Here is a 17,217-nt window from a genome sequence, read left to right as displayed (position 1 = left end):
AAAAGGTTTTTGAAAAAGAGAGCTCCACTAAAATGCAACAGCAAAAGCTGAAAAGAATAGTCTAGATTTGGAACTAGTTACATGAAATGAGGCTGGGGTTTTCTGTTGGGTTTTTTTGTTTCATGCTAGAAAGGGTGTCTGAAGCTGCTTATCTATGCAGACAGGAAGGTCAGTCCAATCCAACAGACTGAGCATTAGTTTGCAACTAAAATTAAATGCTCATTGCAGAATCACGGAACAGCTCAAATCAGAAGGAACCTTGAAAGAATATCTGGTCCAGCCTTCCAAGGGACAGGGGGTTGAGATGATCTAGCACCCTGTCCAACTTCATCCTAAAAACTGCCAGTGATGGGGACTCTTCCACATTCCTAGGGAGGCTGTTCCAGCGACTGACTGTTCTCACTGTAAAAAATTTCTTTATTATATAGAGATAAAACCTCTCTCCTGGTACAACTTGTACCTGTTGCCCCTTGTCTTGTCTATGTAGCGCCTTGTGAAGAGAAAGCCTCCATCCTCTTGTTCCACTCTGTGACCTCTGTCTACTCTGTTCCACCAAAAACTTCCTGCATTACAATGGGAGAGTTCATTTTGGTGCTAGTGTCTCATGTATAAATTAAGAAAAGGCAACAGCACTTCCCTTAGAAAGTTATTATGAAATGCTCACATGCTGTAGCAACAAAGGTCATATGAGTAACTTAAGTTGTTGATACAGTAACAAAGCATGCTTTCTTATGATGGCAATGTTAAAAGTACTTTATAAATTTATAACAAGTTAATAGTTGTAAAAATAATTATATATACACACACATCTGTTTAGTTATTTGAGTTCTAGTGTAGTAGCAAAAAATAGTATTTAAAAGCCTGTTTGTGTCTGGGAGAAGTAATTGCTTACATTGAAATTAATTAAGCCTTCGTATTTTCAGATAAACTAGTCCTAAGAATCACGACTATCAGATTGTAAACAAAAATAAAGTAAAAATGTAACTTGAATAGTGTACTACTGCAAACTAGAACTGCCCTTTTTTAGTTGAGCATTACTGTATTAAACTGAAAGTGTAATTACTTAGGGTATTAGTTTTTATGCTTTTGTTAGTTGCCAACTAGGTAAGTATGCTACATCAATGCACATAATACTGCTTTAGTAAGACCACTCTTAGAAAGTGCCATATTTACAGGCAGCTCCTGTATTAAACACTCCTCAGAACCTTTCAGTCCTCCAATTTAAGGCCAATCTGAAAAAAAAAAAAAAACCCTCATCCAAAAAAAACCACGTCCATACCATTAGTCATCTTCAGATCTCTACTTAAACAGCACTGTTTGTATGACTAAACCTTAACTAGTAGTGCCTAACACAGAAAGCAATCCTCACTAAAGCGTGAAACTAAGTATCTCTGTTAACGCACTGAACACTAGCTACAGGGGTTGGAGATACAATGTGCCACTATTTCAGTAGATGTTTTCAAATCACACACAAACCTCACTACTTAACTTGTACTTTTTATCAGAGCTGAATATAGTAAGAAATACAAAGCCCAAACTGAAAGCTTATTTTTCCCTGTTTAAAACACACATACATACCAGACTTAGTAATGTTTAACGTTAAAAAATCTTCAAAAATAATATTTCTAATTTCCCCTTGGATCTACACAACATACTTGCCTACAAAAGCAACCCTGAAAATTAAATTTCACTTCTCCCAAATAAAACCCTAAATTCTACCTTTATCATTCTTTTTACACTATCATTCAGAATACAAAACAGAGTTTGCCCTTCTAAATGGAAAGGGCAGGAGAGCTACTTCTGTCTTGCTTTATGCTCCCATCTATCATTTATCAACCAGACTGCACAGTTACACTTGGGCCACCAGTTTTACACTCTAACAATGGGCAAGATGTAGATATAGTAGCTGGACACTAGAGAAAATCCAGAATGGATTCTGAATGTTGTCATTGTTAAAGTCAAGCTCCCCCATTTCAGTGGTCTGCACCAATCACTAGTTTAAAACTCACTTTTCAAACTCTCCTCTACACAGTGAGGTTATTCAGTCTTAATTCACTGTAGGGTTTTTTCTTCTCCCTTTGTAGAACAAACTCACTTTTAAAAAACACAATTTTAATTGGAGAGTCCATACCCAGATCTTGTAATGGTAATGTAATGGTACTGCGAACTTTATTAATGGCATTACTACTTTCTGAACTGAGCATTATATTTAAGAGAACCCCAGAAAACATGACACTTGAAGACATTAAACCACCAAAACAATGAATTTAATAATAAATAAAATTTCCACATAGGTACAGCTGTCTATTATTTTAGCCACATAAATAAATGCAGTTATTGGAAACAAAGTAAATTCAAGAAAGCATGTTTTCCTTACCTTTGAGAGTTCCATTCCAGGTCCACATTGTTTGCAGAGGACACAGTTTCCAGCATGGTCCCTGAATTCTTGCTCTCTGCAATCTCCAGTCTCACAAATTACCCTACTTAGCTTAAAAAAAAAAACAAAAAACAAAAAACCAAAAAAACAAAAACACAAAACCACACCTCATCAAAATGTAATTAATTTGCTACTAACATACAAGTTATATAAACTCCAAATCTGAGAAATAAATCCATGATTCTATCTTAAAAACATACTTCTGCATTATCAAAAACTTTAAGTATGGCAATGAAAATGAATCATCTCACTCCAAATATGGGTAGTTGGTCTGAATTTTAAAGTTTGTCAGTACATAGTAACTTGTAATAATTTCAGGTTTTAGATGACCTGCTTGATATTTGTCACCTGTAGAATGTTAACACACTTAATTGTTTGAACATGAGTTTAAGTTCCTCACTGTAGTAAACATTACGAAAATGCACATGACCACTGACTACAGCTACAATCTTCCTGACAATAATAAGCTACATCATATTATATTGCCATTTCATTTATTTGTGATTTTTGATTTTCCTAAATGATGCTATCACAACTGAAAAAATAAGAAAATAAGTTAAAATCTATTCCTTTAAATATAAATATAAATATTATAAATTTTGAAAGGTCACTCAAATGTTTTGGAAATTAAAAAAAAACCAAACCAATCTGTATGAATACTATCTATTCTAAATTGCCCTATGACTTTATATTTAATGGGCCAAATGAGAAAGAACCCAATTTCTGCCTTCAAAGGCATTTAAGTACACTACCTGACCAAACCAGAAACTAGGGTTATGAGAAATACCATAAGCAGTAATATCAGCCATGCAAAGTGTCAGTATAATCACTGGAATCCTACCCAGGAAACATTAGCAAACCCTGTAAGCTCCCTCAATAGATTTTAAATTAAACGTCTCTATGCAGGCTTCCATCACAGAAAGTGCTCTCCACAACTGTTACTAAATTCTTATTTTGTGTATTAGCCTTTTCAGAAACACCAAAGCCTTTTGATAGATATGAAGTGTTAATTACCCTTAGTTCTACAGCTTGTCTCTGTAAGCCGGAGTCAAAGTACACTTAGTAGGTGATGTAATCGTGTGCTATGCTATGTTCTGTTGACAAACTGAAGACTCCAAACTCCTGAGCTATCTCTAGCATAATGTACTAAGAGATGGTCACTGCAAATTGCCTAGAATTCCTGCCACCTCTCTGAAGTGGAGAAGTATCACCTTCATAGCACTATATTCATCTTTATTTTCTGTCCTAGTCCAGTCCTCCTTCCATGAAGAGGCTCTCAAGGTAAAATTTTTTAATTGCATGTGAGGAGTAGCAAGAAATTATACAAGTCAGTTAACCAAACTCACTTTTAAATTGATTAAATGCACATGTAATTGTCTGTGTGTATCTGTTTAAGACTTTCAGTTTTAGCAGTGACATGTAAAACGAAAGACACCATTCCTGTGTCAAATATAATTTTTCCAACATTCAACCTAAGGAAAAAAAAAAATGAATTTTAAACTTACCAAATATGCTAGCAAAATTATAAGCATCTTCAGTTTATCTTCTCCTTGTAAACCTTTAGCATCCATTTCTTACAATTAAACCCTTCTCCTTAAAAAAAAAAGAAAAAATTTACTATATTTTACAAATTTGTTTAAATTGCAAAAGTCGTATGTCCGTAACACTTCATGCCATTCAGTTTGTCAAAATACAGCTCTGTTAATGCCATTAAAATATTTCAGATTGATTCCTGGAAGCTAAAAAACAAACACACTTTAAAAATCATGTTCTTTTTTTGAAGACAAGGCAATATACACAAAGTTTCTACAGCCTCAATTATCAAAAGAAGAAGAAACTGCTGTCAGTCTAGATTAGAGAACATCAACATTTGCAACTCTAACAACCCTAACATATTTCTTGCTTGTTAGATGCCCAACTAGGTACACGATCAACAGACAAAAACAGTTTCCTCAAACATGCCACATATCTGCCAAGACATATCTGCTCATGAGAAGGTTCCTTCTGCGTCACAGTGTGGAGCAGAATGGGTTTGCGTAGCATCTAAGATAACCCCTTCTACTTCAGAAGTGCAGAACTAGAAGCATGCACAGGATCTGTTTCCATCACTTACCTAAGGGAGATTAACTTCTAAAGATATGTTAACATGGTTGCTTATGATCTGGTAGGCAAAGGCTATTACAGAAGACTTTTCAAACAGCATAACCAAATCACATCCTCAGACAATTTTTATCATAATCTCAGATAAAGAAGAAAGAACAGTCCATAAAGCCTTGCTTAATTATTTTTTAAGAGTGCTAACAAATAAATGATTAAAAAAACCTGAAGGGGAACCATTTGAAACAGTTATGTAAAGGAATTTCTAACTTTGATTAGGTTTTTTTTGATCATTACATCAACAAACTACACCCCCACAGTCATTCAGAATATTGTGCTCGGCCAACAGAATATTTTTTCTCTGCTTACTTTTCTTTTGTTTATTTGAGTCTTTGTGTTAATCTTTAGTTTCTTACTTTTTGTCAGTTACCTGGAAATGTAGGTGTAACTTTTATTTCAGAATTCCAAACTATATAGCAACAGTATCAAGAAAGTAATAAATAAATCCAGTTTACATAACATGCCATTTGCATTTGATCCTAATTTGCATACCTTATGACAGTAATATAATACTACTTTCAGACAGATATGAAAAATAATGTTTCTCTGACCTACTTCAGGGCTTAATGACTGATGTTTAATTACATTTTTTTTAAAGATAAAGTAAGTAATTTTTATCATTTAGGAGTAGAAGAGACTGACAAATGAAAGGATGGAACCCAAAACACAAGAAAAGTAGAATACTAAAAACAGTTGTGAAATGCTTTGAAATATGGGACTATAAGAAGCATAATGCACTTAAATATAGACCAGAATGAGCATAAACTATAACTAACACATAATTTTACATGTTACTGCATGAGTACCCTAATTAACAAATTCTAATTAGTACAAAGACAGTAAACTTCAGTGGCACTAGTGGTATCTTTTAAGATAAATTGTGTAAAGTATAAAAAGAGCTAAAGTCTGCTAGGAAGAACAGAACAGGCAAAGAGGTGTGTCAAGCAGCACTCTACAGGAAAGCCACGATTACATTTTTATGGTTATTTCTCACTTAGTGATGGTAATGGTCAATCAGCCAATGACAATTATCAGATTATATGCATGTCAACATGGGTAAAAAAGAAGACATACCATCAAGTAATACAAATACATACTGACATAGGTTGCTTTTTTATGTCCGGGCAGAGTGGCAGGGGAGAAGCAGAGAGAGATAAAATGGAAAGTCTCAGAAAGAATTTTGGATTACCTCAATAGAGCAATTTGACACAAAAAGTACTGTGGAACAAACAGAAACATGGAAAACTGAAGACAATAAATTTTAAAAACCCATCAGTGGACAGTGAAAATACTGTTAAGGGAACTCAAATTTCAAGAAATGTTTCTCATCCATGTTTGGAAAGAAACAAGAAGGATAAAAACACCCATCATGTATCTTCTGGCTGAATAGTAACTGAAGATATGCTAAGTAAAAACAGATCAGACAAGAAAACTGTGAGACTTTGCACCTCAATAACCTTGAAAAAAAGTATCAAGACAGATGTAAGATAGCTGCTGTTCAATTTTTATACAGTTTGGAATGCTACAGAAATTCAAAAGCATTAATGTTATGAAAAGATTAAAAAAGAACTAAGCATAGTAATACAATAAACAACTCTACATAGTATTACAGAAAAGCAGTCCTGCAAAACAAGCTTGACTTCACTTGATTCAGAGAAGACAATAAAGCTGAAAATCTAAAAGATAAATAATATAAACTGATTAAATTTTAATTCAAAGAATCATGCTGAAACAAAAGAATTTTGGAAGAAAAATCTCCATTGACTTGTTAATTTCATATAATGGTATTCAGTGGAAAAAAATAAACACTTTATATTTCTTAATTGCTACAGGAGGCAAAACTTTATGTAAGTGTCCAAGTGAAATCAAGCTGTAAATATAACTGAATTGCTTAAAACTGAATGTCGAGTGATTATTTCAGGTCATATACATTTATAGTCATTATATTCCTTAATAACATTATTCTTAAAAAAATAAAGCATAGCAGTTACAATGCAATTATGATAATCTGTATAATACTACCAGCATTTTAACACTAGGATTCTTTAGAAGATTAAAAGTATGTTTTACTTCAAATTTGAAGATTTACTTCTGCTTCTGAAAATAGATGTGTGACATACCCAAAATGAAACTGAATATCATAATAACTGTATATTTTTGTCAATTTTCATGTAGAATTGTCGATACAAACGATATTGGTGAGCTGTACTAAGCATAATGATCTAAAACACGGAGCTGTGACATAACCTAAACAGCCTGTATTTTTTCTGAGCAGGTCACCTGAAGTACAGAAAAATAAAGAAAATTAAGAACAGCCTGATTACCAGGCCAACAGATTTAGTACTTCCCATATTACTACAACAAAACTATGTGGCTTCACTACATGAATCTAATATTCATCCTATACATTTTTTCCAATATGCAGTAAGATGAAGATTTAGTACTGTAAAAAAAATCAGCATGTAAACAACTTATTAAAACAAATATTGAAACAAGGCTAATGATGTATTTTTATGTTTGTAATATTCTGGAGTCACAACTGGATTAAAAAACAAATGCCATTCTTAACAGAAGGTAGTACAGAGTAACAAGCAGTATTACAAATGGTGTTGGTCATGCTTACAGCTTGTATTTCAGTTCTGGAGTTGCTGTTTCTGTTATGATGATCTTACAGCATGTACCTCAAAGACTTTTAGAACACAGAAAGCACATGGAGAAGCACGGTGAACACAGTTTGTTGACTTAGGTGTGGACATTTTATTGCACCTGTGAAATATTTTCTATGTAATTCTACTGCCTTTATAACACTCTTGCCAAATCCAATACCTTCAAACATCAGGAGTTGCAAAAGCTAGGGTAAATTTCCAAAATCTAATGCTTTGAAACTGGCATCAAACTATCACGGACTGCTCCAACTCATCTACACGTTTTACTGATCTCCCAATTTGTTGGCTGATCATTCATGTATGATGAAATCTCATAGCTTTAGGTCTACGATAGCATATGAGATATCTTCTAGATACCTTGTCTTTTATAATCAATACATCTTTAGAAATAAATTGCAGGTCTATGGCCTTAACCTTCAGTAGGTTTAGTGGCACCAAAACATGTTCAAATCATTTCAGCAGACATGTAGGAATGCCTGTGGTATTGTATCATGCAATCATTGTGCTTATTGTCCCAGTTCCTACCAAAAAAACCCAAAGAATATATACTGGCTATAACATATGAGAAAGAAATTTAATGGTATACAACAAGAAAAAAACATTATTGTACAAAAAAATAAAATCTATCTTTTCATGACAACATTTTGATAAAAATAATGCAAATAGTTACGGCACATTAATAACTCCTTGTCTTGAAAACTAGTCCCAAAGGAGACAACTTGTGCCAGCTGCTCACTTCCCATTTCTATCTCCAGTTTGGTTAAAAGCCCTTGCTCAAAAAGCCAACACTGCAGCACTTCATAATAGGTTGCCATTGGGCAAATCTGTTCCCTCTTGGTATCAAGTGGCATTACACTGATGTCTGTTGGATGCAAGTCATTCACCTCATATACATGCAAGCAAGAAGTAATGAAAGATTTTTCTTCCAAAACGTCTGATCAAATAGAAGTTTGATACATTTGAAGATGATTTGTTCTTGTCCAGATACCAACATTTACAATGCTGAGTTCAGTTATGCTCAATTTTATTCAATGAAAGAAAACTGTGGACATAGGTTGAAGTCAGTAAATCATTCCAAATGCATCTTTTTCAGTTAACAGTAATATTCTTGCCCAAAATACTCAGGGAAAAGGAATCCTCATTAGTAATGTTCAGAACTCAAGATACGAACTTCCATTAAGAAATGTGACAGCATAGTTCTAGGGTTGGTGGCAGCGGGCTACTATGCATATGTATAAAGAGGGCAATATCAAACAATAAATTAGGAATGCGTAATAAATGCATTGTGGAAGTAAGAACTTCCAGCCTTCCTGGGTTCTTGAACCCACTGTCCTCCAAAATCCATTCCTATGTTAACTTGCTTGCCTTGAGCAGCTGTCATCATTCAATTTCAAAGCCAACTTACCAGAAAAAAATATTTCTTCCTTCTCTTCTAAAAAATAACATTTCACCATGAAAGACACATCACTTCAAGACTTGAGGCAGCATGATTACATTATGACCTACTAGCTGGTTTCTCATACATGGGAGCACCAACACTTCAAAAGCAACGCCATCCACCTTCTGAGGGAACCCTCAGAAGGGATGAAGGGTCCCAATTCCAAATTCACGTTAACTTTCCTAGATCTTTAAGTTTCCCATATTTGCTTTTACATTCATACTTGACCACTTTTCCTGCTCTCTGTAACACTCACAAAGAGTACTCTGAGGAGTTCTGGGTAAGAGAGGAATGAAAATATAATCATCTCATCTTGCCAACAGAGGTCTCTGGTATTCAATGAACTGCATCTCGGCTCCCTTCTAACCACCCTGTTTCCCACCTGCAGCTGTCAACTGCATGCAATAAAATGGCAAGGAGTGGCAGATGGCTTTAGCAGAGTCAGTGCCCCACGGGCAAGAAACAAGAGAAGGGAAAGTACTTATGTTGCTGCAATGACAGAGACAAAGGGAACAAGGTAGGGACAAGAACTTCCACTACAGAGCTACACATTGTTATTCTGTCTCATATGTTTAGAACACCTTCCCTCTACACCCTGCCTACAACCCTTGTGCTCTTCCCCTTTGTGAAGTAAATGAGGTCTTGTCTGACCACATTTGCTCCAACTGCTCTGAGAAGGCCCATGTGGGGGAAAAACTAATACTGTCAGCCAAGCAGCATTCATCATATTCAATACAGCATTGAATAAATCTGTATTTTTCAGAAGATGCCATACATGAAATTGTACAAAATTAGGCATCTGTGAATATATTTCTAGTTTTGTAAACACAGAGATAGCAGATTAAAGTTGGAATGTCGGTGCTGGCAGAACACACTTGTATCTATTTTAGGGGCCAAACCGGGAGAGAAGGGAGATTTACACATAGCCAGGTAATATCTGTGCTCCTGAGTACTATATGCTTTAAGTTATGTTAGCGGAAGTACCTGACTTTACAGGAATAATGGTGATAATAATTGTACACCCCAAAGCAGCATCCCTACAGTGCCTTCACTACCATATACAGCATTTACAGAATGTATTATATCCCAGTCTATCAAAAAGCATATAATCAAGCAAAACATGAGCATGAACTACGTAATTTATCCCCATTTTTTCTACTTACAAATGATGTTCAAAACCATGCTGGTAAAATTATGTAAAATGGTTTACCATTCATGTCCCTCACCAGATCCAGACTATCATTAATTAGAAATTAGACTGAAATATCGTAACAAAGGTGCAGTGTGGTGACACTGTTCCTACACTTAAACAAAGCTTTTTAGAGCATCATAACCTGTGATTCACACCAGATCTCCTAACCCCTTTGAAGGTGATGAGACTACTCGTACAAACAATGAACAATTTCATGCTTCAGCATCAAAATTGTGGTAAAAAAATAATTGCTCCTTCTGTTTAATACCTCTCATGCATCTCAGGTTCTAGGAGACACTAGTTTGCTAGATGAAACCTCAGCACAGAGCTGCATTTGTACATATTTGTACTCAGATATGTAAGTGATACAATAAAATGCAAATGCCAGTATTACAGTCATATCTCATCTATACCAAGGTATACTAATAGTTCCTTTGCAAAGTAATTTTTAAAAAATCATGAATTATAAAGCATTGGGCTGGTTAATACAGTTACTGTTGCAATGTTGCAATGCCAACACGTTTCATTTATCCAGCCACTCTAGCAGTTTTGGATAGCATGCAGTCTTAAACAGCACAAACACCAGTTACTTCCATTCTCAGCATTCTCTTTTATTAGGATTGCAACTGCAAGTTGTGGAAATCATGAAAAAGTAATTTCTTGACTACTCAACTATTTAAACATCTTACGACTAATAAACAGGGTTACTTCCATTTCCAAAACAAACAAACAAACAAAAAAAAAACCAAAAGCCCACCACCATTTGCTTATATGGAAAAAGCTTCCAAGTATCATACCTAACTTGTTTTACATGTGATAGTGAAGGTGTGCTTGAGAGAGAAGAAACCTACTTACAGATTGAATCAATTGGCCACTTTTGCTCCTATTAAATGCTACTGGACCCTTGTTAATTTGATAAATGCATTCATTTAAAGTAAGTATAAAAGCATTACATAGGTATTAAGTATCAAGACTTTTCACTACAACTTTCAGTCCAAGGATAGATTAATGGAGACAGACGTCAGGTAAAATCAAAGGCTTTTCAACAGAACCGTAACTGGGTTCGTAACTGTTCAACCTCTTACCAGACAAGAGAAAAAGTTACTACCTCCTGTTCCTTCAACTCCGGCTCCGAAACTGTTGGAAGCCAACAGCAACTTATTTATGCAGCAGACGCGAGAACAGCTTGTGAGCAAGAACGCCCTGCTTCCAAGGGCTTTTTGTTCCCCGCACTGCGGAGCGCGGAGGAGTTACTGCGGGGCTGCCGCGACCCGCAACACCCCGCAACATCAGCGGCGCTGCTGTGCTGCGCGGTGCCCTCCCTACCCGCCGCCGCGGGACGCGGCGGGGCGCAGGGGCCGCTTCCAGAGCGGCGGAGCCGGGGCCATCCCGGCGAGGAAGGGTCTCAGCCGGGCCCTCCCCTCCGCCCCCCGCCCGCGCCTTCCGCGGAGGCTCCTTCCCATCACCTCCCCCACCGCCCCCACGCCAACGAGTGGCCGGGGCGGGACGGTGCCAGGCGGCCGCGGGGGCCCGGCACGCCTCGGGTCAGCGCCCAGCCCGGCGGGGTCGCCGCTGATTCCCCGCCGTGGCCGCCCCGCTCCCCGCACCCTCGCCTCAGCGCCTGCCTCCTGCCCGCGGAAGGAGGCGAGGGGGCGCGCCTCGGCGGGAGAGGGCCAGGCACGCTCCGAGGCTGAGGGGATCGGGCCCGCCCGGGTCGCCCACGCACCCACCTGCCACGCCGCGGCCCACCGGCCGCTGCAGCGGGGTGCCGGCCGCCGCCGAGGAGCGCTCGCCCCGCGCCCCGCTCCCGCCCTCACCTCCTCTCGCTCCGGCCCGCCCCGTCACCCCGGCAACGCCGCGCCGCTCCCCTCCCTCCTTCGCCGGAGGGCGCCGGGCTCAGGTGACCGGAGGCGGCCAATCGGCGGCCGCCCCGGCCCACGTGCCCCGTGGCGGGGAGGCGCGCGCCCTCGGAGGCAGCCGCGGGAGGGAGGGGCCGCGCGGGCGAGGCGGCGGGAGGGGCCGCTGAACCCCCGCCGCCTCAGGGGGCGCCTCGTCTGCGGCGGGGGCTGCCCGCCCTGGCGGCTTGTGCCGGCGGTGCTGAGCCAGGCTGGGCCCCTGGCGAGGCACTGGGGTCCCTTTCATCCTGCCGGGAGGATGGCGCTGACTTGCTGTGTGCGCCTGGGTGGCTCCTCACAGGCCGCAGCCGCCGTGCGGTCTCCAGAGGCAGCCTGGGCTTTGGGGGCGCAGCCTTGGTGCTGTGATCTCCCTCACGAGCCCTGGCTTCGTGGTGCTTACAGCTGCCCAGCCCCGGACTGTTGGGCTGTGGTTAAACAGGCCCGGCAAAACTTTTTGCTGCTGTTCAGGTGCATGTAGAAAGAGGCCTTGTAACTCACCAAAGTCCTTTCTGCCTATCCCACACAAAGGGTGAGATGGAGGCCCTCTGCATTCTCCTTTCCAAACTACCTGAGTAGCTTTTTTCCCTTGCTAGCTCAGAATCTGAAATGTTTTTCCATTCTGCAAGTAGCAAGTTACTCAGCTATAAGCAAAGCGTCAATACCAAATGCAAGTGCGGAAATCCAGCCCTTCACAGAGAACAAACTGTTCCATCACTAGAAAGAGTGTGCTTTACTGCTGCTTACTGTTATGTAAATTAGGAGCTTTCCTCAAGTTAGTGATGCTCCAACATTGATGAAGCCAATCTTGGAGACCTTGGAGAGCTGCTACTGCAGGGATTTCAGGTCATTAGTTCAAATGAAAATGTTAATGATACCACTGCAGTCTAGACGACTGTATGGATACACTGGGAACGGAGTTAGGTTCTGCAGAGAATGAACCAATGGATATACTTGGCTGTAAAGCATTTTCAAATAAACAGAACTTTTGGGAGCTTCTCACAGAGATAGAATTTTGGAGTTTGCCAGTCACGTGGACTTTTCTAAAAACAAGTAGCACTTACTGAAAAACAGCAAGATGTTGGCAAAGAGAAAAATGTTTGCTGCAAAATTAGTTGTTTTCAATTAAAAAAAAATTACTAACACAGATTTTACAGGGTTTCATGTAGTTATCTTATAAAAGGCCTTCAAAGAAGAGTTTTGCTTCAGGACCCTTGCCAGAAGAAGTGCCGCAAGAGGCTGAATTTCAGTGAGGAATGCCATACTACGACGCAATGGCAGCACATCTGTTGTGAATGGCAGCTGCTGCACAGCACTGAGCATGCTACATCCTCTCGCTATTTACAGACAACTGTTTTGTATATTATCTCTTTTCTGTAGACACTAGTGAAACGTATTGCATGAGTTTTTCTTAGTTGAGTCATCACGTGTGTTTCAGATACTCGTTTTAAAGTAGTATAGTTAGACAAGCATAGTAAAATATACCAGAGTTCTTAAAGTGTTGACTAAACACTGAGGATTACCATATAAAGGAACATTAAGATCTTCTCATCAGACAGGGGGTTACTGTGCTAATGAAATAAGAGCAATGTGTAGTCTGTAACAGTGACATTTAAAACATTCAAGTCTCTATTATATCATGTAATAGATTTCCTCTAAATGTAAAATGGATGACTTAGTTGCATTCATTATTGAAAGGTGTTGAAAATTGCAGTTTATTTTTTTAAAATCATGATGCTTCTAAGGAAATGGAAGAAGTGAACTGTTAGAGCAACTAGTACAGATGCACGTACAGAGATTCTCACTACAACAGAGAAAGCAGAAAAGAAATATTTGGAAAGTACTTTTGGCTGACCCCTTTGATAAGACTAAGTTGCGAGACGTAGCTGATGTGGAAGCAGAAATTGTACAGCAATAGGAAGTTGTTATCTCCATATCTCAAATGCTAACACGGTTCCCCCAGTCAACTGTGAGATAGATCTATTCTTGTTATGACAGCTGTTGGAAACTGGTGTCAGTATAACTGTGCAATGTCTCTTGATAGTCTTAACTATTACAAACCTTAAAATATGTTTATGATGTTACCTAAGACACACTGTTTGGAAATGGCTTTATTTATAATCAGAAATTGCTCAAGCTATTTCAGTAAGCAAATGATATACTTGTGAGTTTCCTAGTCAGATTTGTTTGAAAAAGCATTGTGAACTTTTTGTTTCTAAAGACTTAAGCCTGAGGATTAATTAATGTTTATACAGCACTTTGGAAAAGCAAAGTCGCAAGTGCCAAGAATTATTATTATTATTTAATCTTTAAAAGTCAGATCAATGAAAGACTAAACTGCCAGAGAACTGCTATTTAAAATAACAAAGATGCTGAAAATCCTCTCCCCACCATACTTCAGTATGCCCAACTGTGCTTTCATTTCAGTCTTTTACATATAGACAAGCAAAGATATTTTTCAGTTTAAACGGGTTAACGCCCATCATATGTGGGAAGATTATCTAAAATCCTAGGGACTTTTTACAAAATTAAAAAATCTTTTCTTTCTGAAATGCATTTCTAGGGCCTAAATATTGCAAACATTTTTATATGTGAGTCCTACTCATCAGTGTAACCTATCTGATTAACCAGTGTAACTTCTATGCACTTTACCCATTTGTGTGATAGGTCAGATTCTCAGAGTGATAGTTTAATTGTATTAGACTCACATAGCTATTTTGACTTCTGAGGAAAAAGAATCCTTACATTATTTTTAAGATTTGCTTCTCTTTCTACTTTACAGCAAACAGGTATGGTTTGGAAACAATTTTCCTCATAAAGTAAGTGTGCATGTTAGAAAAGTAGCAACAAACAAGACAAGACTGGAAAGGTAGAGAAACTCATCAGTGAAGTATAGAATTAATAAATAAAACCATCTTTCCAGGGTTACAGAGACGTTTCAGTATATCAACGTCATTTAAGGAAAAATACTAAATTTTGCTTTGGCTATGTGTTAAACAATATTCTTCCTTGTCAGCTATATGCACATTATTCATGGAGTGCTAATTACTTTCCTTATAATGTAATTGACTTGTTAAGTCAGAATACGAATTAATTGGTAGTATAGAAAACTAAATGATACCAAGTCAGGCCTAGTTAATCTGTGCCTGGCATATTATCTCTTGATAGTCAGTAAATTTAAAATTTATATATACAAATATAGTTTTAATTAGACGAAACAAACTTTGCAGACTGACTAATGAAAGCTGACTACATTTATTGGGAAGTGTTGATAACTTAATTTGTTAAAATTGGAGTTTGCATGTTACTATGGTGCATACTGAAATACTAACATCTTGAGGGTCCTGTGGACTGGTAACACTCCTAACAGTGCTTAACAGCTATCACTTCTGTTGGCTTTTAGCTGCAATTTGTTAATAAACAGATGTACTTAAGATGTATATACACTTAAATTTAGATTTAAGAATATACATCTAAAGTCAGTATTTCAGAAGAACTCACTATCCACCATTAAGACTAGATTTTCAAAGAGCTCAGTGTCTGGAATGTTGAACGTCTTTGTAAGTCTGGCCCCAATTATGGGTTCTAAGTTCTTCTGAAAATATAAATTATATTTAAATACCTACAGAAGAAGCTTGAGTCTTATTTTAACAGACTGACTACAGCTGCAGGCAGAGAACACTTACGGATTTAGCCCAAGCTCACCCAAAAATCTGGACCTTTAAAACTGCAAATGTGTAGTAAATAATCCTAAATCTCTTGATGATTGCTCCTTTATAACGAATTTCTGGAATAGATGTCTTAAATTTTCTTAAACACAGTACATGTTTATCAATATGAATTTGAGGAACAGAATATAAAATACTGTGAATGGAAATTTCTTCAATGAAATAGGAGCAAAACTTCCATGAAGTTCAGCAAAACCAGGTGTTTGCTCTAGATAAGCTTAATATTTCTTGAATATATTTATTAAAATGTCTTAAAGAAAACTTCTATCATCAGGTTAAAATGTTACTTTTATGGTCAAGATTTCTTTTCATATGGTATAGTTGAACTATCATTTCTTCAATCTTGAGATAAAACCATTTCCCTTTTGTATATAAGGATGTTATGTTTATAAATTCAGTTCTAATAACTTGTGGAAGAGGAGACTTTTTTCATCTCAGGTATGGAACTGCTAGGATTAAAAGTGTTGCTGGAAGAAGTCACAGTTTAATAAACGCACTGAGGGCAATTAAAGTATACACAGTGTAGGAAATATGGTTGGTCTTTTCTTAGAAAATAAACACTCCCCTAAGTCATGTAATACTTGTATTCAAATATAACTTTACAAATCTATAGACAGTAGGACTGAGCAGCACACACCAAAATCTTACATACCCCCAAAATAGTCATTTTTTTATTATTATTTTGCTTCATTTTCAATTGTTTATACATCCTAGTCTATTCTCAGTATTGCTGGCTGAATTGCTGCATAAATTATATATAATCCTTCAAACTTTGCACTCACAATATGTAGTATTATTGTTTATGTGAGCTTTATAATTTCTTAACATCTTGCAACAAAAAACTGCAAAAAAATACAAAATACAGTACCTGTTATCTGTTGAAGTTTTCCAGTGCCCAGGCTTTCTGCAGCCTAATTTCACACTGCCAGAGCTTCTGTATTAAATGCTTTTACCTCCTTAAAAAAAAAAAAAAAAAAAAAAAAAAAAAGTATGTCAGCACAAGCCCAGACGAAACTCCAAATCCGGGAAAATAAAATTAACCATGCAGATCAAAGGCAGACGAGCACTGAGACCAAATGCCTGTAATCTGATCAGTGATCAGTTGCCATACATCAAAGGCAGTGCTTTGGAGAGGAAAAAGAGCTCCTTTTCCAGCAGGTAGTTGCACTCTGAAATTCTGCCTTTCAGTACTCTAGTTCTTTTGTTAAAAATCGATCACTAGCTTCCCCCACCCCCACCCCCCTTTCCTTTCTTGTGCCTGGAGAATGTGCACACGATTCTGAAATGCTTAGAGTTGAGTGGCTGGATCTGTAGCTTTTGAGTTCCCAAGCTGTGTTGTGGATTGTGTGTTGGAAGCTTTCCCCAGTGCCAGCGGGTTCCGCTTTATCCCTTTCATCTCGCTGAGCTGCAGATCCCATGACATCATTCAATGCTGTGGGACTGGTTAGAGAGCTACAATACAGCCTGTGGGGGAATACAGCTAAAGAGCAACAAGAGTTTGCATGATTTCTAATCAGGTTAGGCCATTGTAACAAACCCAAGGCTCACTTCAAAGTTTTCATTACATTAAAGTTTCCTCCCAAGACGGGAGAATAGTGTAGCTATAAGCTTTTCTTAAAAAGATGCTGTATAATTTTGTCTGCAACAGGAATTGACAATTTTCCATGAAGTTCTGCAAGTCAGACATGCAGGTCAGTTTGCTAGGCA

The 17,217-nt window shown here is 38.0% G+C and overlaps 1 protein-coding gene across 2 annotated transcripts in view; it reads right to left on the bottom strand.

Moving 5' to 3' along the window:
• TNFRSF19 (TNF receptor superfamily member 19) overlaps nucleotides 1-16,872 on the bottom strand; it is a 60,347-nt gene extending 43,475 nt beyond the window's left edge. The window contains exons 1-4 of one of the 2 annotated variants that reach the window (XM_037377832.1): nucleotides 16,622-16,872; nucleotides 16,379-16,466; nucleotides 3,943-4,030; nucleotides 2,378-2,488 (exon numbers count right to left, since the gene is read on the bottom strand). In XM_037377832.1, the coding sequence (XP_037233729.1) occupies nucleotides 2,378-2,488; nucleotides 3,943-4,008 (177 nt within the window). In that variant the 5' untranslated portion in view covers nucleotides 4,009-4,030; nucleotides 16,379-16,466; nucleotides 16,622-16,872. Of the gene's footprint in view, nucleotides 1-2,377; nucleotides 2,489-3,942; nucleotides 4,031-11,620; nucleotides 11,724-16,378; nucleotides 16,467-16,621 lie in introns of those variants that run through there. The other variant, XM_037377833.1, reaches the window with a different exon arrangement.
• Between the last annotated feature and the right edge of the window lie 345 nt (nucleotides 16,873-17,217).

This window comes from Falco rusticolus, chromosome 2, assembly GCF_015220075.1.
Source record: "Falco rusticolus isolate bFalRus1 chromosome 2, bFalRus1.pri, whole genome shotgun sequence".
Taxonomy (NCBI): domain Eukaryota; kingdom Metazoa; phylum Chordata; class Aves; order Falconiformes; family Falconidae; genus Falco; species Falco rusticolus.
This window is presented reverse-complemented; position numbering and strand designations above follow the sequence as displayed.